Source organism: Balaenoptera physalus (genome assembly GCF_965194825.1).
Source record: "Balaenoptera physalus genome assembly, chromosome: 15".
NCBI lineage: Eukaryota > Metazoa > Chordata > Mammalia > Artiodactyla > Balaenopteridae > Balaenoptera > Balaenoptera physalus.
Genome location: NC_138894.1, coordinates 96,254,628 through 96,281,511, shown reverse-complemented (window position 1 = coordinate 96,281,511; position 26,884 = coordinate 96,254,628). Strand labels below are relative to the sequence as shown.

The following is a 26,884-nucleotide window of genomic DNA, read 5'->3' as shown; positions in this document are numbered from 1 at the left end:
GTGACCCGGGAACACGCGCGTGACCTCCAGGTGACAAGGATGCCATCGGCGTAGAGGACCAGGACCCAGTGGGGCACCACGCCCGGGGACGGGGCCCAGGGCCGGCAGGACCCAGTGGGGCACCACACCCGGGGACGGGGCCCAGGGCCGGCAGGAGACCCCTGGTCACTGACAGCGCCGGGGCTCCCCCAGGCCACGGCCCGAGCGCGGGCAGGTCAGGCCCAGGACGAAGCACGGGAGGCCCGTCTGCCTTTTTTCTGGGCCAGGACGGAGAAAATGAACAGAGACCGGGTGATGGGGCCATACCGGGGGCAGAGCTCCTGAAGAAAGAGCTGGAGGCCATGCGGCGTGGCCCTGCTCCTTTTATTTCATTTTCCATCTTGAGAGAAAGACGAGCCAACATTATGGAAACAAATCGCAGTGAGACTCCTGACACCCCTAAAAGCGAGAGGGCAGTGACCAGGCAGAGGCCAGCCTGCGGGGCCCCAGCGCGGTCTGGGGACGGGGTTGCTGCTTCCGTCAAGGGGAGGCGTCAGGTGTCAGTGGTCGGCCGGCAGGCGCTCCGTCATTATTCACAGGTGCCTCGCGTCATGGGAGCGCGATGCCGGTTCTCCCAGACGGGGCTCCGCCTGGAAAGCCAACGCCCGCCACACGGCTGCCCGCGGCGGGGAACCTGCCCAAGGACGGCCTGGCGGGTCAGAGCAGTATGTGGTACTTCAGCGCCCGGGGCACCCTGTTGATGACCAGCCTCCCGTCGTAGCTCAGGGAGGCGAAGAGCCAGGGGTCGGCGGAGGACCAGTCCACGGCGTACACGCTGTCCTCGTGCTCCTCGTAGGTGGCGATGACGCTGTCCTGCGGAGGCTCCTGGTTCCTACAAGGCACCAGAGACACGCGTGCGTGAGCGAGGCGGGCGCCCAGCCCGGCGGTGGCAGCAGGCCTGGTCTCTCACCTGCGCGATGGGCGGTTCCCAGGAGCCGAGGGGGCCGACGGGGGCGCCCCCGCAGGAGCCCAGCGCCGTCCTGTCCCCAGCCGTGGGGCTCCAGGGCTCGTGGGGAGCCCCCTACCGCCTGACGCCTCCCTCCTCGGCTCTGGAGCAGGACGTGCTCGGGCTCGGGGGACAGTGGCTGGGGAACACTCATGGGGCTAAGTGGACAGCGGCCAAAGCTCCTGTGACGTCTGCCAGAGGGACCTGGGGACCGGCCAGCACAGCCCCTGGGGTGGGCGTGGGGAGCCCTGCTCAGGACGAGGGTGAGGAGCTGGAAGGCCGGCAGGTCCTGGCCTGGGCTGTGACATCTCCCAGCACCCCGTTCAAACGGGAGTCACTCGTCCCTTCCCTGGGACGCCTGTCCGGGCGGTGCTCATGTGCACGGCCCTGCGTGGGAGCTCGCGGAGCCGGGCCACCCGCCTGGGCCTCCGAGATCACAGGCCTGCCAGGCGCCGGGCTGCTTCTCCATCCAGCAGGGCCTCCTCGGCACTTTTCTCCCCATTTTGTGACTCTCTCTACCGGAGGAGCTCTCAGCAATCTGGGACTCTTCCCAGGAGACACCCCACCCCACGTGCCCCCTGGCTCGGACCCTCACGCATCCCACGGCCCGACCCTCCCAGGAAGCCAGCCTGCGGTGGCCAGCGAGCAGCCGGGTACAAACACCGCGTACAAGTCCTCAGGGGACTCCCATTCTCCTGAACTCACTGAGACATGGGGACCAACCCCAGGAGCAGGCCTGCGGGAAACCGTGGAGGCACCTCGCGCCAGTGCCGTTGCCCGGCACGCCTGCCGGCCACACGCGCCTTCCTTCCTAGTGAGCTTCTCTGAAGCCGCCCGCGTGCAGGCAGGACCCCTGGATTAACACACGGGGCCAACGAAGGGGCCACCGGCTCCGTCCCCTGTACAGATGGGGCTCGGACGCCTGCGTGGCCGTGAGAAGCGAGGACATAGAAAACACCCAAGCCCTGCACGTGGCAGGTCGCCGGACTGAAGCCGCTGCAACTGTATCTAAATACCGAGTTTGAACAGAAAAATGACTGCGTCAAGAGAGACAGCCGGTAGACTGTCACCAGCCAGCTTCTCACACAGGAACTCTAGGCTCAACTCAGGTGGGCAGAGGAAGAAATCAGACAGCCGAACAGTGTGAAGAGTCTCCGAACAGAACAACAAACCCCTCTCGTATTTTACGGCTCAGACCGCTCGGCTCGACAGGGTTTTATCCCAGAACCTCCCCCTCCCCCCCCGCCCCCGGAGGCGGGAGACTCGACTCCACAGTAGCGTCTGAGTCACAGCAGGAAGCAGCCGCCACACACGGAGGTGCATCTGCTCCAGGAACAAGACGTGTCTCCTTTACACCCACGTTGCTGACAAAGGACACGGGCTCACCCCGCCCCCGCTGCCCTGGACCAGGCCGCCCTGTGTGAGCCCCGAAGCCCAGGACCCCACAAGTCTCGGGGCGCGACCCCACTGTGAAGAGAGAGCCCCCGAGCAGAGCCGTTAGGATTGGAGAGAGTGTGGAAAACACTCAGCCGAGACAGTGAGGCTGTGGGAACAGGCAGTGAGGTTTCCCGCACGGCGCCCAGCGTCTCGGGGGAAGCAGTGCGGGGGGGCCGGGCCGGGTCTGGGCCCAAGGTCCCCGCCTTGACACCTGCCAGCGAGGGTGGCCAGTCCACGACCCGATCCAGGACGGCACGGCGAGGAGGGACGCCCGCCACTGCCTCTCCCACAGGGTGTCACGAGGGCCGGCGGAGGTCACTTCTCACTCCCCAGGGCTGCAGACGGGCCACGGTCCTCACAACCTCACGTGTGATGCTCAGTAAGAATGTGGACAGACACGCGTTTTAGAGGCCACAGCGGACGGCGCGGCTGCCCTACCCGACTCCACGGCCCGCAGCCCGCACCTGCCGGGTGGACACGCCCGACACCAGCCACAGGGACCGAGCCGCGCCCACGCACCGAGGGCCGCCCGCACCGGGAGCGCTTACTTCTCCTCCGGACGGCGCTCCTCCTGGTCACTCAGGTCGTCGTCGTCCACCAGGTGGCCGAAGGGCTCGGAGGAGATGGACGCCATGTTGGAAAGGACGACCCTGCCGTCGCTGCTGCCCGTGAGGACCAGCTGGTCGTGGGAGTGGTTGTAGCGGACGCTCCACACCCTGCGGGGACAGGGAGGCCGGGTCCCAGCCGCTCGTCTGTCCCTGGGCGGCCTCCAGCAGGGGCAGGCTCGTGGCACGGCTCTGACACCCTAGAAATCCCGACTAACGGGGACCAAATGGTAGCACAGACCCCGGGGGGAGGTTTACCGCTCAGGAGCCGCACAGGCTTTCCCGAATTCTACAGGCAAAGACTGCCCAAGAGGCAAAATACGGACTAGAGAGAACCTGTGACATAGGTCAAACCCCAGGGCAGCCTCCCAAGGGCTGCCCTCTGGTCGGGTCACTAGGCCCAGCTTCCTTCTGACCCACAGGCCCAGGAGCTTGCTGAGCTGGGCCGCCCGCCAGTGGACCCAGGGGACAGCGGAGAGCCGGACTGCCGCTCGGGGCCAGGGGACGGAGCTTCTCCCCAGACCGCAGGAATTACAGCCACTCACTGAAGCTGTCCAAACCATACTCCAGCATTCAGGTGGTAAGTACACACACACACACACACAGATATGCACATGCACACAAGTACACACACACACAAGCACACACACCCATACGCATGCAGAAAGCAGCGTACATACACACACCAGTACACACGAACATGCACACATACACAAGCACATGCATGGAGACAGACACGCAAGCACACACACACATACATACAAGCACACACAAGCATGTACACACAACATGCTTTATTTGAATGAAAACTGGCTCATACTACGCACGATTTTCTATGACTTGATCTCTCTCACTTAGCAAAGAGTAGCCAGCACGTGGTATGTACAGAAAAACAACGTCTCCGGGAGAATGGCCAGTCCTGGGCACTCTGCATGTCCCTACACACAGCCCTCTGAGAGCAGCGTCCCCGCTGCAATGACGCCACTGGATGGACTTAACCAATCCCCTGCTGCCAGGCACTGGGCAGTTCCCAGCCTCCCTGCACCGTGCACAGGGCCACGTGAACATCTGTGCACGTTCACGTTTGCCTAGTTGAACCGGCACTATTTCAAGAGAAAACAGAATCTAGTGTTTTTCTTCTTTTCCTATGTTTACGAATCACAAACATTCAGATTTGGAATTAGTGTTTCTTTAGGAAAAATAAAACGGGGTTGATTGAATGATTCACAGCAGCACAAACTAAGCTGGTTTGTGCCTTTCCAAACGGTGAAGTAATGAGCAAAATACATTGCCTAAGCCCCTCCCCCAAGCGGCCCGCCAGGAACGCACCAATGGGAGTGCTCCTCCAGCGTCTTGACGGGCTCGGTGACGTTGCGGGTGTCCCAGAACTTCACCCTGCAGTCGTCCCCGCAGCTGGCCAGGTAGTACTGCTTGTTGGGGTTGAAATCCAGGTCCCGCACCAGCTGGCCGTGTGCGCTCTCAATGCAGTAGATTTGGCTGTGCAGGGGCGAGGGGGGTGGGCACAGGTAAGAGGTGGGACGAGGGAAGTCAGCGACTGCCCCCTGCACCTTCTCCCGGCCCCCATCCAGCGCAGGCTCCGGGCGGGGCGCTCCTGTGCGCAGGCCACGCCTGCGACCCTGCAGAAGGGTGGCTGGTCAGCGGCTCTCAAAGGTGTGACCTGGAATCTTGAGGGTGAGAGCGATCCGGAGGGATGAGACTGACACAGAGAAGCAGAGACAGACTCCGGACAGAAAGGCTGACCAACGTCTGGAAGGACGCAGTGAGACAGGAGAAGGAAAAGGGAGGGGGGTGGAAAGTGGAATACAGCGCTGGTGGTGTCGGGAGATAGAGACAAGGAAGGAAAAGTTGGGAAAGCTATAGAAACACCGAAGGAAACAGTGCTCGTCACGGCTGGGCCTGTGCCTCATCCTCGCACACAACCCGGGTGCCGACACTGGGCGGGGGTGGGCGCGGGGGCCGAATCGGCCACACCGCTGTTCAGAGCCCACGCGTGCCCGTACATGTGTGTGCTTGCACGTGTGTACACAATGCACAAGCATGCACACACCAGCCATACACATATGCACACGCATGGGTACCTGTGCCCACACATGCATGTGTACACACCCACACGTGTGTGCACAGAGGTGCGGGCACACATGCACGCACAGACCTAACTGAAGCCCCACCATCCACCTCCAGGCTGCTCCTTGCAGGGTGTGGAATCAGAATATTCCATCTCCTACAGCGACCCCCTCTGATATCACAAACGCAAACCAGAGGTGCAGGTCACCTGAGGCAGGACAGTGGCTTCAGACGAAGAGCTTGTGTCCCAGCAGGATGGACAGGGGCTCCCGCCAGGCCCACAGTCGGCCCCGCGAGACACCCCGTCCACTCTGCCCTCTCCACTTCCTCCCTCGGCTGTGACTTCACCTCTCCTGCAAACACTGGACCTCGTGCTCTGCATGGCTCCCATTGGGACTGCTCCCGTAACCAGCTCCCTCGCCCGGCACCAAGGTCTCCACAGTCCCATCTCACGCCAGATGACCTCAGTCCTTTTCATCTTTTCTCCCATGTTGGGTTTTCTGGCCCCAAACCACTTTTAAATCTTGAACCGGTTTTTACATCCTGAACCTTCCCAGTAGCCTAATATTTTTTCCTAAAATAAGATACCCGAACCTTAAGATCTTCCGAGTGTAACAGAGAAATGAATAAAATTAAGCCCGGCGAGGTCCTAGGGAGCTGGGGGGAGTCACACAGGCACAGAGTATCAACTCAGGCTTTCCTGGGGCTCTGGGGGCGGCGATCTGAATACAAAAGCACAGTACGTTCCAGAAGCAGCACTGAAAGCACCAACACCCAGGCTGTTTGCAGAAGAGACACAAGGCCCAGGAGAAGAGCCCGCAGGTCGCCTGTTGCCCATCCCCCCAGGGACGGCAGGCAAGGGGGCAGCAGGGCACTGCCTCCCAGGGCCCCTCCTGCCCCCTGGCTTTGGGGTCTGTAATGTCAGTCTTCAAGGTTCTCGTCTAGATACCGAAATCTTCACATCCTTCAAAGAACAATGAAAATGGGAAAAGACAGCCCCAGGCCTTGGAGGAATGGATTCCAGTCCCACATCCAAGCCCACAGCTTTCAGCTTCTGATAGGAAACCCAACAAACCACCCCCCACCCCCGCCACAGACAGACAGACAGACAGACAGACAGACAGACAGACAGACAGACACACACACACACACACACGCGCACGCACGCCAAATACTGATTACCCCCTGCGCTTTCAGAGGGGCCATGGACCTAGATTTAAAGCTGGGCCCCCGCCCTCGAAGGCAACATGAGCCATTTCACAACATCCGTCTTTGCAGCTTAGTGATAAATTACGGTGTGCTGAGGGGATAAACTGTATCTTAAAAAAGACTGCAGGGCCCTGTTGCCATGACAACAGTGTGCACACCGCCACTCCTTCGCTGTCAACGCCACACCTGGCACAGAAAAGCGGCTCTCCTGTGTCCCATTAGAAGCGCTAGCTGTGTGTATAATGACTTAAATGACAAACTATGATTACCCCATGGGTGTGCATCTTGAAGGTGCAGAGATGGTCAAGCTCCACATGCTTAACCAGGGGACGGCAGCCCTCACCTTGTGGTCACCGACCATGGAGACCGAGAGGCTGCAGTCACCACCTCAGGCCTGAGCTGCTACAAAAGCCTGACCTTGATCTCCACCGGAGACCACCGCTGCCGCCGAAGGGCACCCACAGGAACAAGACCACCGGGGCGGGGCGCAGACCCACAGCACGGGTGCACTCAAGATGGGGCGGAGAAAGAGGACGAGGCGTACGACTTCCCACAATACCGAGGCCAACACAGACAAGCCACGTGGCCTCAGTGCACGAGCCCAGGTGGATGGGCGTGGGGGGGCAGGGAGGGGAGGGGCCTTCGGGGCGTGTCCCGGGCCCAGGCCGTCACTGACCTCATGGTCCGCGTGTCCCACCCTCGGACAGCCGTGTCGTTCGCCGTGGCCACCTGGGTGCAGTTGTGATGCGGGCTCCACCGCCCCGTTGTGAACTTCAGCTGCCCCTTCCCTTCCAGGGACGCCGAACTGGCCAGCTGCAAATTGGGTGATGTTTTCAAAGGAAGAAGAAAACACAAGTAATTTGAACTCTATTCAGAGCATTTAAGAGGATATCTTGTACAGGCTATCGCTGAAGATAATTACTGAAAATAATTAGGAAGCTCTGTCTTTGTTTCCTTCCCTTAGAAGGCAAGAATGCTTGAATCTTATTTGGAAAAAAAAAATATAAAACTGAACGCAGCAAAAAATAGAAGGCACATTAATAGAGCCTCTATTAGACAGGACTGGCCAGTGTGGGATTAGGGAGAATCTGCTCGAATCTTAAGACAACACACGCAGCAGCTCCAACATCTGGCTTCCTCCAACAACAAGGACGAGGCCAGCCGGTCCGCACGGCCCGCCCCAGGTGGAGAAGGACAAATGGCTGCGACCCACCCGGACATGTGCTCAGACGCGTGCCCTCCCCTCCCTGCCGCGAGGATCTCGGCGTCCGTTACTCGGGGGTTAACTAAACCCCAACAGGTAACGGACGGCGGAGACCCTCGAGACCATCAGCACAGTTGAGGCCGGGCCCTGGTGTGAGCCTGGGAGAAGGGCCCCCTCCGCCCCCGACCCCACTGCCCCACCGGCCCTCCCACTTGCCACCTGCGATCTTATGCACAAAAGCCTATCACGCGGTGGCGTCTGAAGGTAGGAGGGCTCCGGGCTCGTCTGTGGTCCTCAGGTCACTCGACCCTCCGTGATACACTTCACTTTACCCTGAACACCAGCCTCGCCCTGTGGACCCTCTGAGAGGGACCCGGGCACGGCCGCGGCTCAGGCCACCTGGGCAGAACCGGGCCTGAGCTAGCCTGGTGGAGAGGGCCACGTCTGGGACCCAAACCCAGGGCCGTCCCAACGCCTCCCCTCCAGGCCAGCACCCTCACGGCCACCCACGGAGCGCCCACGCCCAACACCCCACAAGGGGGCCCCACGGGGGACCCCACTGACCCTCAGACTCACCCCCAACCTCCCGGAGGACGTGGACCGGCTCAGCCGGGTGGGGAGCCCGCCGGGAGGGGTCAGCACGGGCCGAGGGGCTGGGGGCGGCGGAGGGGCTGCTCCTCTGATGACAGGCAGGGGCCCCACCCCTTTTCCCCTGCATCAGGGGCCACGGCTTCTCCTTCTCTCGTCATCTGAGCAGCAGAGGCAAGTCAGCCCAGGAGCAGGGGTGCCGTCGCCTTCAGGGGCACGTGGGGGGCACAGAGCGTGGACAGGTCACAGGGAGGAGGCCCGGCCCCCAGGCAGGACGCAGAGGGGACCACATGGCGTGGCCACTGCAAAGCCACGGAGGAGAAAGGGACGGTGGCAGGAGCCTCACGACGCAGGACCTGGACTCTCAACCACAAGGGACGGCCCGTGAGAGCCGGTGTGGGCAGAGGGCATCTCGGCCCTGCCCGCAGCAGTGACAGGCACAGCTTCCCGAGGAGGGGCGGCAGCACAGAGCCCCATACCCTGAAATGGGCCTAAAGCGAGCATCAGACACACAGGGGGAGCTTTTCCACACTGGGCTTCGGCTTTTCCAGCTGTGGCTGGACGTTTAACATCCACATTGACAGCACCAACCGAGAAACAGTTTTATGGCCTCTCCTTTAGGAAAAAAAAAACTAGCCAAAAGAAACATGTACAGGTGCCATTTCAGTTTACTGAAGACTAGTTTAGTGTCAACAATCAGGTACATAAAACGGTTGAGTATACAACTCAGCCATAAAAGAGCGAAATTCTGCCTTTTGCAGCAACATGGATGGTCTTGGAGGGTATCATGTAGACAGAGAAAGACAAATACTACATGATATCACTTATATATGGAATCTAAAAAATACAGCAAACTAGTGACTATAACAAAAAAGAAGCAGACTCACGGGTATAGAGAACAAACTAGGGGTTACCAGTGGGGAGAGGGAAGGGGAGCGACAATATAGGGGGAGGGGATTAAGAGGTACAGACTATTATGTATAAAATTAAGCTACAAGGATGTAGTGTACAACACAGGGAATACAGCCAGTATTTTATAATAACTATAAATGGAGTATAACCTTTAAAAATTGTGAATCACTATATTGTAAACCAGCTATACTTAAATAAAAAAAGGTTCAGTATATTTTCTAACTAATCAACATTCAGTGTTCTAATTAATTTTCTATCAAACACGTGGATTCATTATCAAACTCTTCAGAAGCATAAACACATAAGGTCCTATCACCAGAAGACAGGCGCTATAAACCCAGCAGAGTGAATTCTTGAAGAGGCTGGTGTGAGAAGCACCATAAAGTGTGCCAAGCGGGGAAGATCTGTAACAGTGCGCGAAGCACCCAGGTCGAATCCTAACAAACGACGCTGCCAGCAAAGCTCTCTGCGCTTGCTCTCCTCTGACTCCATCAGGGCTCCAGCAGAAGTTAAACCAGCAAAACTTAACAAGCACTGTCTGCTTCCAAAACCCACACTGAGGAACAGCCCGCGAGGAAGCCAGGCCCTGGGTCCAACCGCATCCTGCCACAAACACGCCCATGAGCTCGGGAGCAGGTCCTCCCGGTAGAGCCCTCGGATGAGACCCCAGCCCCACCGACACCTGGCCTGCGGCCTCACGAGAGACTCGAGGTTGCAGACTCTTGACTGTCCCCGCAGAAACCACGTGATGGCCGCAGCGGGCAGCGGGAAGCGCTAGCTGGGTGGTCATTTGTTAGGAAGCACAGATAACTGATAAGGTGTTAACCTGAGGCAGCAGAGACTCCGAATAAACTCAGCAGCTGAGAGACGGCCGCTGCCCAGCCCCCTACTTCACAGAGAGGGTAGGTGCCTCGCCCTGGGCCACACAGCCATGGTGCAGAACAGGACCAGCTCCAGTTCCAGATCCACTGCACACCCTAGTGCAGGAAACACCAGGGCAACGAAACGCCATGCCCACAGCTGCCGAGAGGTCTGCAAGGTAGATTTTAATGAAAACCTGGAAGAGATCTCACCATCCATTTTTAAGGTGCTACCCAGGGCAGCCAGCATGGTGCAAGTTGTAAGGTTAATCAATCACTTTTTCTGGTTTCCTGGTGACACAGAGACAGAACTCAGCAAGAACTCCAGAGGGTGCAATGCACACGGTACTCTGCTTCCCAGCATTAAAGAGAAATATTCAGTGCTTCCCAGTCCAGAAGGAATGATTAAAGCCTCCCCAGATCCTCTCTGAAGGAGTAACCGGTGCAGGACAAGAGCGAGAGAAGGCGCCTTCTATGAACAAAACGCTGTGACTGGAAGCTTCAGAGCAGTTCAAGGGAGGCAGGAGGTTTCCAAAGACCAAAGCTGCACCCGCTGCCACCAAGCCCCACGGCGCCGACAGGGGACCAGACCTGGGGAGGGGCAGGCCAAGAGGACGCGGGACCGAGCACGTGCTCCTCAGCACCGAGGGTGATGCAGGACCAGAGGGGACAGCGAGTGCCACCGCACCCACTCTGGAAGGAGAGCCTCGGCGAAGCAACAGCAGGGCTGCAGCTTTTCGAGCGTAGGAGACATAAAGTGCCCACACGGGCAAGTCCACCACGTGCCCCGGCCCAAGCTGCCGGGATACAGCAGTTTGTCACACAGCAGACGCCACCACCACCGGAGCCTCTCTTCCTGTCAGACCCCGCAGAGCCCCCGGGGACTGAGACGGCCCTGAGCCAGGGCTGATGGGCTTGCTCCCCTTGCCAAAGATGGGTTTAGACCTGGACACACAGTCGTGCCTGAAAAGGGGACAGAGGGACTTCCAGGAAAGGCTTTCCTTACAAACCAAGGGAGACGTGGGAAGGAAATCTGCTTTCTCCTTGTGGATGTGGTGGGAATCTGGATGTGATGCCTGGAACCACTGCAGTCACCTTGCGGTCATGACGGGGGACAGCAGTGACACGTGGACATGGCAGAGCAGAAACATGCAGAGTATCTGGGTCCTCTGCTGTTGAGACACTGAATTAACCAACCCCAGAGGGGCTTTGTTTCCACGTTTCTTGTTACAGCAGATGATTAAACCTCTTCTTTATCTAAGTCACTTCTTATGTCCTGCAGCCAAATGCATTCTAACCGACACACCCACGATGCCCGATGCTCAGTTGTAATCCACCTGTGGAGACCGTGTATTCTAGCCGCTTAATCCGTCCACGCATCCATGCATCCCTCCATCAGGCCTGTATCGACCGCTCCCAGCACACCAGGCACCATGGGGGATGCTGTCCTCACATAATGTTACTGTTAAACTGCCCTACTCTACAGATGTGGACGCTGGGGCTTGGACGGCCAAGCAACTCGCCCAAGGTCACACTGTGAGTGGGACTTGACTCAACTGTCAGTGTTTCTCCCGTGTCCACGTGTGCCCAGTCCCCCACGTCCCCTTAGCTGCTGGCCCACGCCTGCCCCAGCCTATTCCAGGAAAACCTGAACATCTGAATTAAAGGCTCATCTGCACACTACAGCCCCTGTAACTGGGGGCAAACTACAAAAAAGCAGAGACAATATCTCCGTATTTGTCACACCCCAGGATGTGTGGCCACGGCAGGCATTCAACCCCAATGTCAGTGACAAGCACGTCAGCCCTCCCATCTCAGCAGCTGCTTTTTCTCACACACTCTTAGTTTCTAAATGTACATTTACTCTTTCTTATAGAAAGAAGTCTTTTGCGATCTCAGGAAACACTTCCTAGCTAAACACCTCCATTCAGCCCATTCTGCACCTAATGATTTTTTCCAAAATCCACCTGGAAGATTAAAAACTACTCATTGTCTCCAATATTTACAAAACCAAAAGGCACATGCAGCTATTAAGCTATGATATTAAGACATGTTACTAATCCATGTTTTCTTAGAGGTCATGGCTTCTTTTTTTTAAACAAACATCCTAAAACATAAATTCAAATGACTGCTGTCTGAGAGCTGTGGCTCTAAAGGTATTATTATGGTAACAATGCAGACACCACTCAAAATATTTTGGAATACCTTTTTACGAGTCGCACAAGAAAACCAGTTTTCTGTCCATGAACAGAGGAATGGATAAACAAGTTGTGGTATATATACACACACAATGGAATATTACTCAGCCATTAAAAAAGAACAAAATAATGCCATTTGCAGCAACATGGATGGACCTAGATGTTATACTGAGAAGTAAGTCAGACACAGAAAGACAAATATCATATGATATCACTTATATGTGGAATCTAAAAAAAAGGGTACAAATGAACTTATTTACAAAACAGAAGTAGAGTCACGGATGTAGAAAACAAACTTATGATTACCAGGGGATAAGGCAGGAGAGGGATAAATTGGGAGACTGGGACTGACAAATACATGCTACTATATACCAAATTTGTATGCAAACACAAAAGACCCCAAAGAGCCAAAGCAATCTTGAGAAAGAAAATGGAGCTGGAGGAATCAGGCTCCCTGACTTCAGACCATACTACAAAGCTACAGTAATCAAGACAGTACAGTACTGGCACAAAAACAGAAATATAGATCAATGATACAGGACAGAAAACCCAGAGATAAACCCACGCACCTATGGTCGCCTAATCTATGACAATGGAGACAAGAATATACAATGGAGAAAAGACAGTCTCTTCAATAAGTGGTGCTGGGAAAACTGGACAGCTACATGTAAAAGAATGAAATTAGAATACTCCCTAACACCATACACAGAAATAAACTCAAAATGGATTAAAGACCTAAATGTAAGGCCAGACATTATAAAACTCCTAGAGAAAAACATAGGAAGAACACTCTTTGACATAAATCACAGCAAGATCTTTTTTGACCCACCTCCTAGAGTAATGAAAATAAAAACAAAAATAAACAAATGGGACCTAATGAAACTTAAGAGCTTTTGCACAGCAAAGAAAACCATAAACGAGACGAAAAGACAACCCTCAGAATGGTAGAAAATATTTGCAAATGAAGCAACTGACAAGGGATTTATCTCCAAAATATACAAACAGCTCATGCGCTCAATATCAAAAAAACAAACAACCCAATCCAAAATGGGCAGAAAACCTAAATAGACATTTCTCCAAAGAAGACATACAGCTAGCCAAGAGGCACATCAAGAGATGCTCAACAACACTAATTATTAGAAAAATGCAAATCAAAACTACAATGAGGTATCACCTCACACCAGTCAGAATGGCCATCATCAAAAAATCTACAAACAGTAAATGCTGGAGAGGGTGTGGAGAAAGGGAATCCTCTTGCACTGTTAGTGGGAATGTAAATCGATACAGCCACTATGGAGAATAGTATGGAGGTGCCTTAAAAAACTAAGAAAAAAACAAAAAGAAAACTAAGACTAGAACTACCATATGACCCAGCAATCCCACTACTGGGCATACACCCTGAGAAAACCATAATTCAAAAAGAGTCACGTACCCCAATGTTCACTGCAGCACTATTTACAATAGCCAGGACACGGAAACAACATAAGTGTCCATCAACGGATGAATGGATAAAGAAGATGTGGTACATATATACAATGGAATATTACGCAACCATAAAAAGGAACAAAATTGGGTCATCTGTAGAGATGTGGATGGACCTAGAGGCTGTCATACAGAGTGAAGTAAGTCAGAAAGAGAAAAACTAATATCATATATTAATGCATGTATGTGGAATCTAGAAAAATGGTACAGATGAACCTATCTGCAGGGCAGGAACAGACACAGACGTAGAAAACAGACATGTGGACACGGAGAGGGAAGGGGAGGGTGGGACAAATTGGGAGATTAGGATTGACATACATACACTACCATGTGTAAAACAGATAGCTAGTGGGAACCTGATGTATAGCACAGGTGGCTCAGCTCGGTGCTCTGTGATAACCTACATGGGCGGGATGGGAGGGGAGGGAGGTTCAAGAGGGAGGGGATATATGTATACATATAGCTGATTCACTTCGTTGTACAGCAGAAACTAACACAACATTGTAAAGCAACTATACCCCAATAAAAAAAAAAGATAACTAGTAAGTACCTACTGTGTAGCACAGGGAACTCTACTCAATACTCTGTAATGGCCTATATGGAAGAAGAATCTAAAAAAATTTTAAAAAGAGTAGATATATGTATAGCTGATTCACTTTGCTGTACACCTGAAACTAACACAACATTGTAAATCAACTATACTCCAATAAAAATGAAAAAAAAAAAAAGAAAACCAGTTTTCAGAGAGTTTGAACATGGTTTCCACTAACTAGCTTTACATTATAAAGCTTGCTTAACTATCTTATTTAACTAGATTTTGCTCCAAATAACTTTTGACTGTTTCCCAAAATCTAATCCACGCTCACAGGACAAAATGCTGCTGCCCAGCCAAGACACGCAGATTCCAAGCGCAAGCTCTGCAGGAGGGCCGGCTGGGCACATGTGCACGAGAGGCCCTCAGTACACGCCTCTGTGGGACGACGGGGCAGAGCGGGCCTGAACTGCAAACCCACGTCTGTCACCCAGGCCACCTTCAGAAAGTCCCTTGCTTCCTGAGCCTCACTCTTCTCACCTGTGAAGCGAGGGGTCAGATTACACGATCCGAGGTCTGTGCCTCTCTTTAAAGGAGCTACTTTAAAACGAGTGAGCAAGGGCGGGCTGTTGCAGCCTCAGTGGGTCCTGGCTACGCCTGCACAGTGGGTCCAGGGAGCCCCCGTGGCCCCTCGTCAGCCCCCAGCCAGCGATGTCCCCCAGGCACCTGGGGCGGCAGGACTTTCCTCTCTCGTTAGAGGCAAGAGCTGTCACGCCCTCGGGCATCACAGACATCGTGGGGAGGGAAGTGAAGAGCCCAGAGCAGGGCTGTGACCTTCAAATTCCCTTCAGGGATGTCTGCGGCTGGGAGGGCGGATGCACTTTTCTTTATAGCTCCCACCAAGTGCAGCAAAAACCCGGGCCTTTATACACAGAACAAACACAGGTGGGGAACAGGCTGACCAGGGAGGGCCCTGGGGCACGAGGAACACACAGTGTTGAGGGTCTGTGTCTTCTCTCCCGCATGGGCCCCAACCCAGAAACACCCCTGGGGACAGACCCCCAAAGCTCCAGGAACGCTGCTCCCTGCAGCCCAGGGACCAGGAAGGGCAGCCCCGAGAGACAGGGAACTTCTCGACAACTGCTCTGCTCCAGACAGACACCCCACCCAGGACAGTGAAGGCCCCGAGACTCTGTCCTCGCCTGAGCCCCCAGAGAGGGTTCAGGCATTGTCTACCAACACCGATTCATGATGGACCATGGCTGAAATGTAAAATGCAAACTGTAAAACCCTTAGGGAAAACACAGGAGAAAAGCTTCAAGATCCAAGGCTGTTCAGAGTCCTCAGACCTGACACCCAAGGCACAATCTGTAAAACTCACACACTGAACTTTATCAAAATGAAGAAGCTTGCAGACAAAGGATTATCTCTCAGCGCTAAAAACACACGAACTGTCAGGCCATGAAAAGCCACGGAGCAACCTTACATGCAATGACTAGAGAAAGAAGCCGGCCTGTAAAAGCTACACCCTGTATGACCCCAGCTCTAGGACACTCTTCAAGAGGCACAACTGCAGGCGCAGTAAAAATATCAGTGGTTGCCACAGGCTTAGAGGGAGGGCGGGCTAGTGGAGCAGAGCATTTTTAGGGCAGTGAAGACACCCTGTATGAACCTGTGATGGTGGACACGTGTCAGCACACGTGTCCAAATCCGCAGACGCACGGCCACAGGTCCGTGTGGGCTCGTCACGGAGTGACTGCCCTGTCTGCCGGGGGCTGTGCAGGGAGGGATGGGGAATCCCTGCACTTTCCCCTCAGATTTGCTGTGAGCCTAAAACTGCTCTAAAAGATAGTCTGTTGAAAAGAGAAAAACCTCAGCCCTGCAAATAAGAAGGGAGGCGACACCAGGACCTGCTTCCCCAGCGGGACCAGGGGCTTGAGTGACAGAAACGCACCCTCATCTAGGGCTGCTGTCCAGACCCCTGCTGTCTGGGGGGCGGGAGCGAGGCCCTGGTCCTGGGGCGTCCGCAGGATGGGCGTGTCCCGCGGAGGCAGACACGAGCCCCCAGGCGGGGCCATGTGGCCTTGTCTGCGCTGCGGGCACCCAGCCTGCCGGGACCGCGCCACTGGGTCTGACCGGGGGCCCGCTGAGCAAGCCTCCCTCCTCTCTGTGGCCACACTCGGAGCCCAGGAAGCCGGGGGAGGTAGGGCCACGGGCGAGGAAGCGGGGAGCCCGGGCCGCACCACAGGCCCGCCCCGCCCCTGCCCTGGTCCCGAGGGGCTCAGCCTGCGCCCAGTGCTCTGTCCCCGGACAGCAAGCACGCTCTGTGCTCCGGGCTCAGCGGGCACGGCTGCATGGAATGACTCTCCGGTCACCACCTGCTGCCGCATCTGCCGGTGCTCGGGCCTCCTATGGTACACTGTAAACCTTGGACTAGAAATTTCTGAAAATACACTGTGTCCTTGAAACCCGTTCTCTCCCTTCAAAGAAGTGCTCCTGTGGGCAACTGCCCCCAGGCCTGCACCTTGAGTGGGTGACACCGGGCCCCCTTCCTCCCGCTCTGCCGTCCCTGCACCTCAGGAGAAGCTGCTTCTTTCCACAGCCAGTGAAAGGAGCTAGAACCCAGAGATGCACGCGCACAGACCCAAACAGGGAGGCTCCGCCTTGGCCTTCATCGGGGTCCAGGACCCACGGAACCTCCGCCCCAGGCCTCCCCTGGGCTCCACTAACGATTATAAATGGCAGAGAGCCTCCAATTTAATTGCAAAAGGTAATGATGCAGTGAGCATAAGATTAGATTCACCGCAGAAGGCAATATCCTCAGACAATAAGAAAAAAAATTGAGGAGCTGGGTATGAAGATGGTCGAAATCGATAGGAAGGTTTCAGTATTAAATACTCCAGCCGAGGGTCGCAAAGTGGTATCGACAGAACTGCTGACAGCAGATAAAAAAGGGGGAGAGAAAACGAAATTGGTCTCTGCAGAAAATAAGGTACAGATTAATCACCCCACCATAAAATCATTTTGAGATGACTGAGGGTCTGAAGAAGTGTTCACGCTTTGATGACAGGACGGGGCCCACAAAGTCGGGGCCCCGGGAGCCACCGAATCCTAATGCCACCGGCTCCTCTTGGTGCCTCCTGCTGGGCGGGACGGCAGCCGCTCAGCGGCTCCAAGCATCCTCTGGACCAGGCCCAGGCTCCCCGCCCGGAGCCTGCCTCGAGCCCCGGCACTTCCATAGGAAAGCACTGTCCCTTTCTGTCCTCAAGTGCGCTCTGGAGGAACACCCCACCGAGAGGTAGGCTGGAGTTAGGGGATGGGAGGGGCCCCTGGACTCTGGCCCAGACGGCCTCGCAAGTCCCCCTGGAAGGTGGGGGACTGTGCAAGTGTCTGCCCAGACCTGCGGGGCGCACCACGAGGATAACTGGAGGCAGCCAGTTTCCTTCGAGTTCCCTGCTTGAGCCTGAAAGTCTGGGTGAAATTTGTGTTCTACTCCATGATACAGAGATGTGCCTTTTTTTTTTTTTTTTTAATTTTAATAAAAATAGTGATTTCTTTTCTGAAGTATTATACTCTTAACCTCACATTGAAGCCTGGGAGACACGCTTCTGACGATGCAGCTTTAAGACTCCGACAGGACACCCCATACTGTGAAGGGTCTGCCTTCTGGGTCACGTGTCGACAGTGATAAATCACCACTCACGCATCTCTTCACCCAGAGGGTGAAGACAGGCTTTACGAACACTGTGGGTACCACGATGGGAAGGTGCTGACCACGCATCCCGGGAACAAGTGGATAAGGTGAGATGCAAGCTCACTGAAGAAACCTGTCCAAGAGACACCGTCCATGAGCCCGTGGCAGTTGGGCCCCAGGCCCAACTGAGTGGGTGGCATTAGAAGCTTTCATTTCAAATGTCTTGGTTTTCTCTCTAAAGTTGTCGCTTTGACATGCAAATGCAATGAAATTATGAATGCATGTAAAAAACACATTTTATAAGAGGAAACTTTAAGAGATCATATATGAAAATATACCAATTGGCAGAGTATTTACTCTATGACGGACAAAGCATTCAAAGTGATGAATATTTGAAAGCCAAACTGGTTCCCAAGAAGGTTGCTGCTAAATATTAAACAGGTCTGGGAACGAACAAGGCCTGTTGAGAGAGACGTAACCTTCTGGTTGGGAACTTGTGGAGACAGCCTCGGTGGCAGGATCTGAGGGTGACATGTGGGTGCCTGACAGGACGGGTGGAGACGGGACGGAGAGACAGTGTGTGTGCAGGCCAGGGCTCCAGCGTCCCCGTGGACAGATGGCTGACGTGCCTGATGGCTACACCCTCAGGACCGGGCACACACGTGAATGAAAGGAGGGCAGGCTGAAAGGTCACTGGGTCACAGTCAACCATTATTTTCACAACCAGGAAACTTGCCTACATGACTGCTCCTACCTGAAAGGTGATTTTAACCAAATACACATTGAAAATCCATTCATTAAAAAGACTTATACTTGAAACAGAAGACTATAATTTTGGATATCCTGCTAACCCTTTTGGACAAATTATGGCCAAAGGGGGGAGTTTTGTCAACGTCCAGGGTTCTGTGTCCTATTTGTACATGGCCCTGAGGCCTGAATCCCAAACAGCTTTTGCCTGAAAGAGACAATCACTCAATTCTTTGACTGATGATTCAGTCTGTTCATTAATTGTTTCACAAACAATGTCAAAATTCTAAACATATATGATCAAGAAATGTATTCTGAATTTGGCTGAAAGGTCAAATTAAAAAAATACAAAAAACCAAAACTGTGTAATTCCTGTTACTTACCACAGCCTGGCTGGAGCTTTCCTGCAAATCCCACAGCAGGATGTGGTTGTCAGCCAATGAGATGACTCTCTTCCCGTCTCCCGCGGGCTCCCACGCGACACTGAGGAAGGAGGGGGTCAAGCATTACATGACGTGTGAGAGTCCCACCTTGAGGCCAAGAGCTCTTACACATGGCCCTCAGCAAAGCCTCTCCCTGGCCGTTTGTCACCAGCAGTGTTGTCAACAGCTCTGCAATGACATGGTGCCGTACCAGGCTACCACTCTGCTGTGGCCTGAATGTCTGTGTCCTTTCCCAAAGTCACCTGGTGTTGGGGGGGTGGGTGATCTGGGAAGTGATTAGGGTTCAATGAGGTCAGGAGGGTGGGGCTCCGTGATGGGATTAGTGCCCTTGTACAGACTGACACCAGAGTTTCCTGAGCTCTCTGTCTCTCTATATGTCTCTGTCTCTCCCTGTCTATTTCTCTGTCTCTCTCCCTATATATCTCTGTCTTTGTTTCTGTATCTCTGTCTCTCTCTCGCTGCCATGTGAACACACAGTGGGAAAGCGGCCGTCAGCAAATCAGGAACAGAGCCCTCACCTGCACCGTGATCTCAGACCTCCGGCCCCCAGAACTGTGAGAAATCAACATTTCTGTCGTGTAAGCCCCCAGCTGCGGTGTTTCGTCATGGCAGCTGGAGCTGAGACACTGCTGACAGGTTCTCCCAGAGCCCGAGGCATGGAGAGCTGACCAATTCTGGCCACAGAGACGCAAGGGGGCCTGCTGGGCGCTGGGTCTGAAGAGGCACAGGTGGACAGTGTGATTTTGGAGAGGATGCCCACGTCTTTCGCTGCCATCTCCTGGGAGGGCAGAGCTGAGAGCAGTGTGGGGCGGGGGGCGGGGAGGTCACAGCCCTGAAGTACCCACCAGGCCTGAGATGTCAGATAACAGCCTTCTGTTTCAACCTATGTGAGCTACAGTGTCCTGTTACCTGCAGCCAAAACCTTCTTAATTGATACATATTTGAATAACAAAAGACAAAAATCACGTCATCTCTGTGATAAAACCATGAAAATATCAAAAATTTTTCAGTTTGATCACAAGTGTGAATTTCTGTCTTCCCTGATGAAATTCTTAAGTGCTTATAAAGAGGAGAATTTCATTTCACGTCCTCCAACACGTGAGTATTGAAGACATCAATAGAGACCCTCAACATTTCTCTTTCACACAGAATACAATACTGATTGATTGGGTGCCCCTCCTTAATACCATTCTTCAAGACTGTCAATGAGCTGTTATTACTTTTATCACAACAATGTAATTCAAAACTACAATTTCTTTCTCATTTATAGTTTAAAAACACACACAAAGCTCTCACAGTACATCACTCCTGTATTGAAGAGCTTACTGTATCTTTTCTAATAATAACAAAGAAAAATGCACAATATCTAGTAAACAAGAAACACCATAGCTGGAAGAGACACCAAGAAATCTGGTACTGAAATCTGTGGCTCCTGTTTTGTTAAGATAATGGCAATTCTAATTTTGAAGACACATCTTTGGAGCAAGCTGACTGAACTTCTCTTGGTAGCCTGTTTTCATGGGGACACTTAATGTAGAGTTCAGACAACTGACAATGAACACTAAGGAAAAATGCAAAACAGGGAGAGAGGGAAGAAAAGGGCCACCCACGGCCCTGTCCTGGTAGAAGGTCACCCGCAACCCTGTCCTGGGAGAAGGTCACCCGCAACCCTGTCCTGGGAGAAGGTCACCCGCAGCCCTGTCCTGGTAGAAGGTCACCCACAGCCCTGTCCTGGTAGAAGGTCACCCATGGCCCTGTTCTGGTAGAGGGTCACCCGCAACCCTGTCCTGGGAGAAGGTCACCCACAGCCCTGTCCTGGTAGAAGGTCACCCACGGCCCTGTCCTGGTAGAGGGTCACCCACGGCCCTGTCCTGGTAGAGGGTCACCCATGGCCCTGTCCTGGTAGATGGTCACCCACGGCCCTGTCCCAGTAAATGGGCAGGTGACAGCTGAGAAGGCCCAGCTTGCACACCTCTTCCCAAGCTCTGCCCAGCAATAAAGACGTCTGACTTGGGGGAAGACAGCCCCACCCCAGGGGAGGGGGCCATCCCACAGCCACAAGGCCACGTGCTCCATAAAAGTCTAAAACCTCAGAGTTTAGCTGGCCTCAGGTACCAGGCCTGAGGAACTGGAATCGTCATAAAAATAGCTTTTTCTTTCATAAAATGAGAATTAAGAATTTCAGCAAAGTAATCCTTGGGCAGTTTAAGTACGTGTACGTTTTCCACTAGTAACTTAGAACATCTTAAGGCTGACACGCAAGTCAAAACTTCTCCTTGGATAGGGAGGGTGGGAGGGAGGGAGACGCAAGAGGGAAGAGATATGGGAACATATGTATATGTATAACTGATTCACTTTGTTATAAAGCAGAAACTAACACACCACTGTAAAGCAATTATACTCCAATAAAGATGTTAAAAAAAAAAAAAAAACACTTCTCCTTGGGAAATGTATATCAAAAAAGGAAAAAGGGAAAATCTTTGGGACCATCTACCTATTACTTCTCTCCTCAAAGACCTATAAGCAGACTGAGCACCACAATGACTTTAAAAGCTGGTTCCAATAGGGCATTACGGTGGCATCACTCCAGCCGTTCCCAGTCTGAAGGTCAGGAGCTACCACCATGCGCACATCAGCAGTTCGTTTTTAGTTACAGAGGATGTTTCATCAGAAGTATGCTTTGAAAACACACACACACACACACACACACACACACACACACACACCAAGCAACAAAACCTCTCCGTGACTTCTGGAGGTACCTGGCAAGAGGGAGAAGGTTCTTCAGGTCCCTGCTATGGACCTGCCTAATTTTTGAAAGCACCTGATAATAACAGAAAACTCTAAGTGCTGCTGGAACTAAAACTCTCTGAATAAGGCTCAAAATGGACTTGTTGTTTCAACTCCAAGCGATGAGAAATCTTAAGTAAAGCTTTGTTGCATTTGTTATAAAGTAAAAATTGTGAAGGCTTATAATACACATGAACAAAATTACCAGAGGCAAACCAGAGCCCTTCCCTTTGAGCAATCACTCGGAGCTATTAACCTGGGCCCCTAGCAGATGCGGCCCCATCGGCGCTCAGTCGGATGTGGAGAAGGACCTCGATGAGACAGAAGTGCCTGGGCACAGCCCTTGTCTGACCCACACCGTCCCAGCCCCGCCGGAAAGCTGAAGTCTTACTGCAGGCCTTCCTTCCAGCGGAACTTCCCGTGCGGACGTGTGGGGAGAAAGGGCGCTGTCTGCCTAGAGAGCCCTGGGTCCCGGGGCTAGGGTTCCAGCAGCACAGCGGGCAGCTCCCTCCCGGGGCAGGGTGCCGGAGCTCTCCTCTCCGTCCGCTGCACCACACCCACGACGGGAGTCCCCTTCCCTTCCTCATCTCACAGACGAGGGGACAGACTTGGGAGGCTGAGTGGCCTGCCCCAAGTGCAGTGGCTGTGAAGGGCAGGGCTGAGCCTCCAACCAAGGGCTGACTCCAGAACCACAGGTTACGACCAGGCCTGAGAGCTCCAACCAAGAGCTGACTCCAGAACCACAGGTCACGACCAGGCCTGAGAGCTCATCATTTCTAAGCAGCTCCTTAGCTTCAATATCACCATTAGGCAAAGTGACAAAGGAACACTGCCTGACACCTCGAGTTAAAGCAGCTAATCATACTGACTTACTGTGTTGACACACTTGGGAAAAACAAAGCGGATCATCACTGTTCCCTTATGGTGCCTTGGTCCCCGTGACACACGCATCTTTACCAAGACACACGCAAACGCATCTGAGAAGTGGTTCCATGCAGCAACCCCCAAGCTTGTCCACAGGAAGAACCTTCCAGAAAGGTAAAGTGATGTCTTGTTAACCCAAAGAAACATCTCACTTTTCAGAATTAAGGATTTTTAAAGACTAAACACACTCAGACAAAACACACACACAACTAAAAACACAGACGGCATCTAAGGTAGATGGCCCAGAACAGTGAGGTGCAGCGGGTCAGCTCGGAGTCTGAGACTAGCCTGCTGGAGTTTGAGTCCCAGCTCTGGGTGCCGTAATCTCTTAGTGCTTTGATTTCCTCATCTGTCCAGTCGGGTAACAGGAGTGTACAAGTAGTCAACAGTACTGGTCTGTGAAGATCAGGGTGATATTTAGAACAGTGCCTGCACACAGGAGGTGCTGAATAAGTCCTAGATACATATTATCAGATGCAGTTAGAGCTGAGCCTCTGAAGTTGAGGGCCGCACTGCCCTTCAGGGGTATTTGCGGGGGGGGAATACTTCTGGGTTTCCATGACGACCGGGAGGGCCAGGGCTGCTGGATGTGCCCTCGTGTGCCACAGCCCTCCACAACAAAGACTGTCCACCCCAAACGCAACAGCTTCCCTTCGAAAAACCATAAAGCTTACTCTGAAATTTGCCTGGAACATTAAAATTATCACCCTTACATGCACCAAAAATAATTCCATGGAGATTTATTTTAAGGGAAAAACATCCTCGCGCGAGAGTTCAGAAGCTCAGCTCTCCACCTGCTCTGAAAGGTGCCCAAACGTACGGTGCCCAACTGTCTGCTCTTCACTCCCAGCAGCCGGGGTCCCGAGTCACCAGCCCCACCTTCCGCAGCACCCAGGCTTTCCTCTGGTGGCCTCTGTCCAAAAGTGAGCCAGGCATCATGACCCCCGCTCGGGGTCTGAGAACCTTCCAGGGTCTGCAGTTACCGACCCAGGAACCAGTGACTTGGCTTGAGAGCCCAGTGCCCAGGCCCTGCACCAAGGGCTTCTGCTCGGCACCGTGTTAAGGTCAATACACGAAATGGGAAGCCTTCCCCATGTTCTCATTCTCTTTGTCTCTCAGCATCTCAGCCCCAACTTTGGCTCCCCTCAAGGACGGCGTAGGTCCCTGCACTGCCAGGCAAGTGTCAGGCCCCCTCCAGCCCCCGGGCAGCTGTGCTCCGGGCACCCGCGCTGCTCCCCGCGGAGCCCTGGCTGCCGTGAGGCAGAGACCAGGCAAACCCCAGAGCCGGGACTCGGGTCCAAGCTTCAAAATAAGCGGACAAAGGGGAAGGGGGGGATGAGCGAGAAAGATGCCCAAGTCTGCTCCAAAGCTCGTCTCACTCGTTCTGAGTCACAGACATGCGCACGCACACACGCGTACACATACATGCAGGCAAAAACACAGACATATACACACGTACACACACACACACACACACACACAAAAGAGCATTGGGCAAGCTGGAGTTAAGGCCTTTTTGGAACTAATGCAACATCTGCCCTGAGCTGGGCCATTCATGCTCAGCCTCTATGTGTCCTGAGGAAGGTAGATCCACATGGAAGAATCTTCAGGAATTAAGGCGTGCCTCTGAACATTTGCCATTTACTTCTGAGGGGATTTAAGTGTGTAATCTCTGACTTACGTGCCGTTGAAAGGAAAGGGCACACGTCTGCCTTTTCCCTGCTACAGGAGTTAACCTTGCCGTATTTACCTGGATGACCAGAGATGCCCAAAGTAGAAAAGGAGAGGAAAAAAGAGGTACTTCAGAAAACTTACATGAGTTATGTCACTAACAGTTTGTTACCTGCCCTTGAGAAAGACTAGATTAAGGAGAAAGCCAGCAACCATCCTGGGATGGTGAGAAAGCCCACGGATTTTCTCTCCTGGGATCCGTCTAAACCAGGTGTGAGGATTCGGGGAGAGCACAGAAGGAGAGGTAAACACACCGTTTGCAGGTATGGGACACGCTCCCGAGTCTCACTGCTGCCGCACCACCAGCCCCCACCACAGAGCCCGGAGAGGCGCTCTGAACACCCGAGGAGGGGGCCCAGGGGGCCCAGTACCCGGCACGTCTGGTGGAGGCTCTGATCGGGACGTGCGTCTGCCAACCCCAACGTTAGGGGTGAGTCTGGGCAGCTCACTATTAAGAATGATAAGAAAAAACAGACGAAACCCCGCACGTACACACAGAGGGGGGTGACTGAAAGATGCATCAAGCGTAAGCAGGACTGAGGATGAACCAGTAAAACTAGGTGCACTTTCCAGGCCACCGAGCGGGGTGATGGTGGGTCCCAATCGGTGACAGTCCCTGATGTGGACAGTCCCGCACGATTACCGCCGGCGAGATGCGCCCAGACCCTCGCCTCCCACCTTGTCAGCCTCACCCTGGCTTCCCAGCTCTTAGTTTCCCTCACCTCGTTCCTTTCATATATTTGCCTTTTGTCCTATAACTCCTGCTCCCGTGGAAGCTGCAACAAACCAATTCTGTGTGTTCTTCTCCGGGTGGGATCAACCCGGGACAGTCGACACAGCCATGGGAGCGGGATCCCTCCTAAAGAAGGGGGTCCCCAAGGTGCACATAGCACTGCCGCCAAATGAGACGCCATGTATCACATGGGACCCAACTGCTGAGCAAAGCTGCTACTTATTGTCTACCCAGGGCGACACACCCGAAAGAAAGTGTGGTGAGTTTACAGGGAGCAACCCCCATGACCACGAGTGTTTGGAATAAGTGGAGTACGCAAAGTGCAAAAACAAAAAGGAAATTCTATTGCGTCACGGTTCATCACCATGAAACCAGTGCTATAAACATAAGAAAATAACCCAGAATTTCTGCCGTACTTGCTACTCCAAACTAAGTTTACTTCTTTGTTCATAAAAATCATCCACGTTTCGGCTTCATCACACTCTACCCGTGAATGTGAGTGGACATAAAATTATATTAACAAGTCCTGAACAAAGTAGCATACACCTAATATACGTACTCTATGTCCCTTCGTAATCACTGAGAGAAAACACAAGAAAAGGGCCATTTCTGCAAATATACCCAAATTAAAAACAAATCTAAACTTCTTTGAGGCAGTTAACACGGACCTAACGGCAGGAACAAGGGTTCTCATCTGGCAGGTTTCTTGCTGATCAAACAAAACACACACTTCTCTTCTTCAGATAAGTGACTCCAAAATGAATGATTCACACTCTGGGCTTTGGCACCTGGGGTGAGGACACTCAAAGGACACTGAGAAACTCTTAAAACAACCTCAATATAAAATTAATTTCCATTCACATAACTGACGTATCCTACCTATTCCCTGCAGCCTCTTCGGGTGGGAAGTGGGGTCGTCAGGGCAGCATAACTGCCCAGAGGACGGAAGCCACCCCAACGCGACAGGTGGGAGACGGCTGCCACATGCTACGGAAACCAAAGATCCAGCACACGAGGGCTGGGCCAAGACCTCTAGTTCCCAGGGCATTCCGAAACCCACAGTCACTACTTTACTGAAAAAGGGAAAACCCCAAGGCAGAAACAAATCTATTAAGTCACTGGTGATTATATCAGTGGTTACCAGTCAGATTTTGAAAACCCTTTACAAAAAGAATGTAATACATTATTTCCCCAGTTTATACATCTCTCTCTTAAAATACACAGATTTGGCAATCTGGTTAATTTCTTCCTGCTCAAAAGTCAAAAAATCACAGCAGAACACAAGATAGCTTTTCATAAATGCTACAAGGATTAAAAAAAAAGATCACTTTAAGAGTTACACCATTAAGTCAGGAAGCCCGCTTTGATTGAGTCTGTGGATGCAAGGCTTCCTGTGGCCGAGACACACGGATACTTGTAGTGAGAGAATCATGCTTATGCACTGCCGGGTACCCCTTTCTGACAACAGACGAGTGTGGAACTTTGGGCACTGGGTGACTTAGTTATCGGAAGTCTGTGTTTATTCTGACACTGCTCACCTGCACACACCTACACACTCACATCAACCATGTGCATGGCTCAACAGAAACACGCCCTCCCACTGAGAATCCAGCCATGGACAGTGTGTGGGCAGCAAGACCTGCCCTCCTGAGAAGCCTCCCTGGGCGGGACACGTCCGAGGCCCAGAGCCTATCACAACGCGGGCCGGATGCGGAGCCCATGGAC

At 53.3% G+C, this 26,884-nt stretch overlaps 1 protein-coding gene across 7 annotated transcripts in view; it reads right to left on the bottom strand.

The window, feature by feature from the left end:
* Positions 1–292: 292 nt before the first annotated feature.
* The window catches only part of EIPR1 (EARP complex and GARP complex interacting protein 1), an 85,369-nt gene continuing 58,777 nt past the window's right edge, over positions 293–26,884 (bottom strand). For all 7 annotated transcript variants that reach the window (XM_082427061.1, XM_082427062.1, XM_082427064.1 and 4 more), the window contains 5 exons: positions 18,922–19,021; positions 6,998–7,134; positions 4,357–4,524; positions 2,971–3,138; positions 293–871 (listed from right to left, as the gene is read on the bottom strand). In XM_082427061.1, coding sequence (XP_082283187.1) covers positions 697–871; positions 2,971–3,138; positions 4,357–4,524; positions 6,998–7,134; positions 18,922–19,021 — 748 coding nt within the window. In that variant the 3' untranslated portion in view covers positions 293–696. The remainder of the gene's footprint in view (positions 872–2,970; positions 3,139–4,356; positions 4,525–6,997; positions 7,135–18,921; positions 19,022–26,884) is intronic.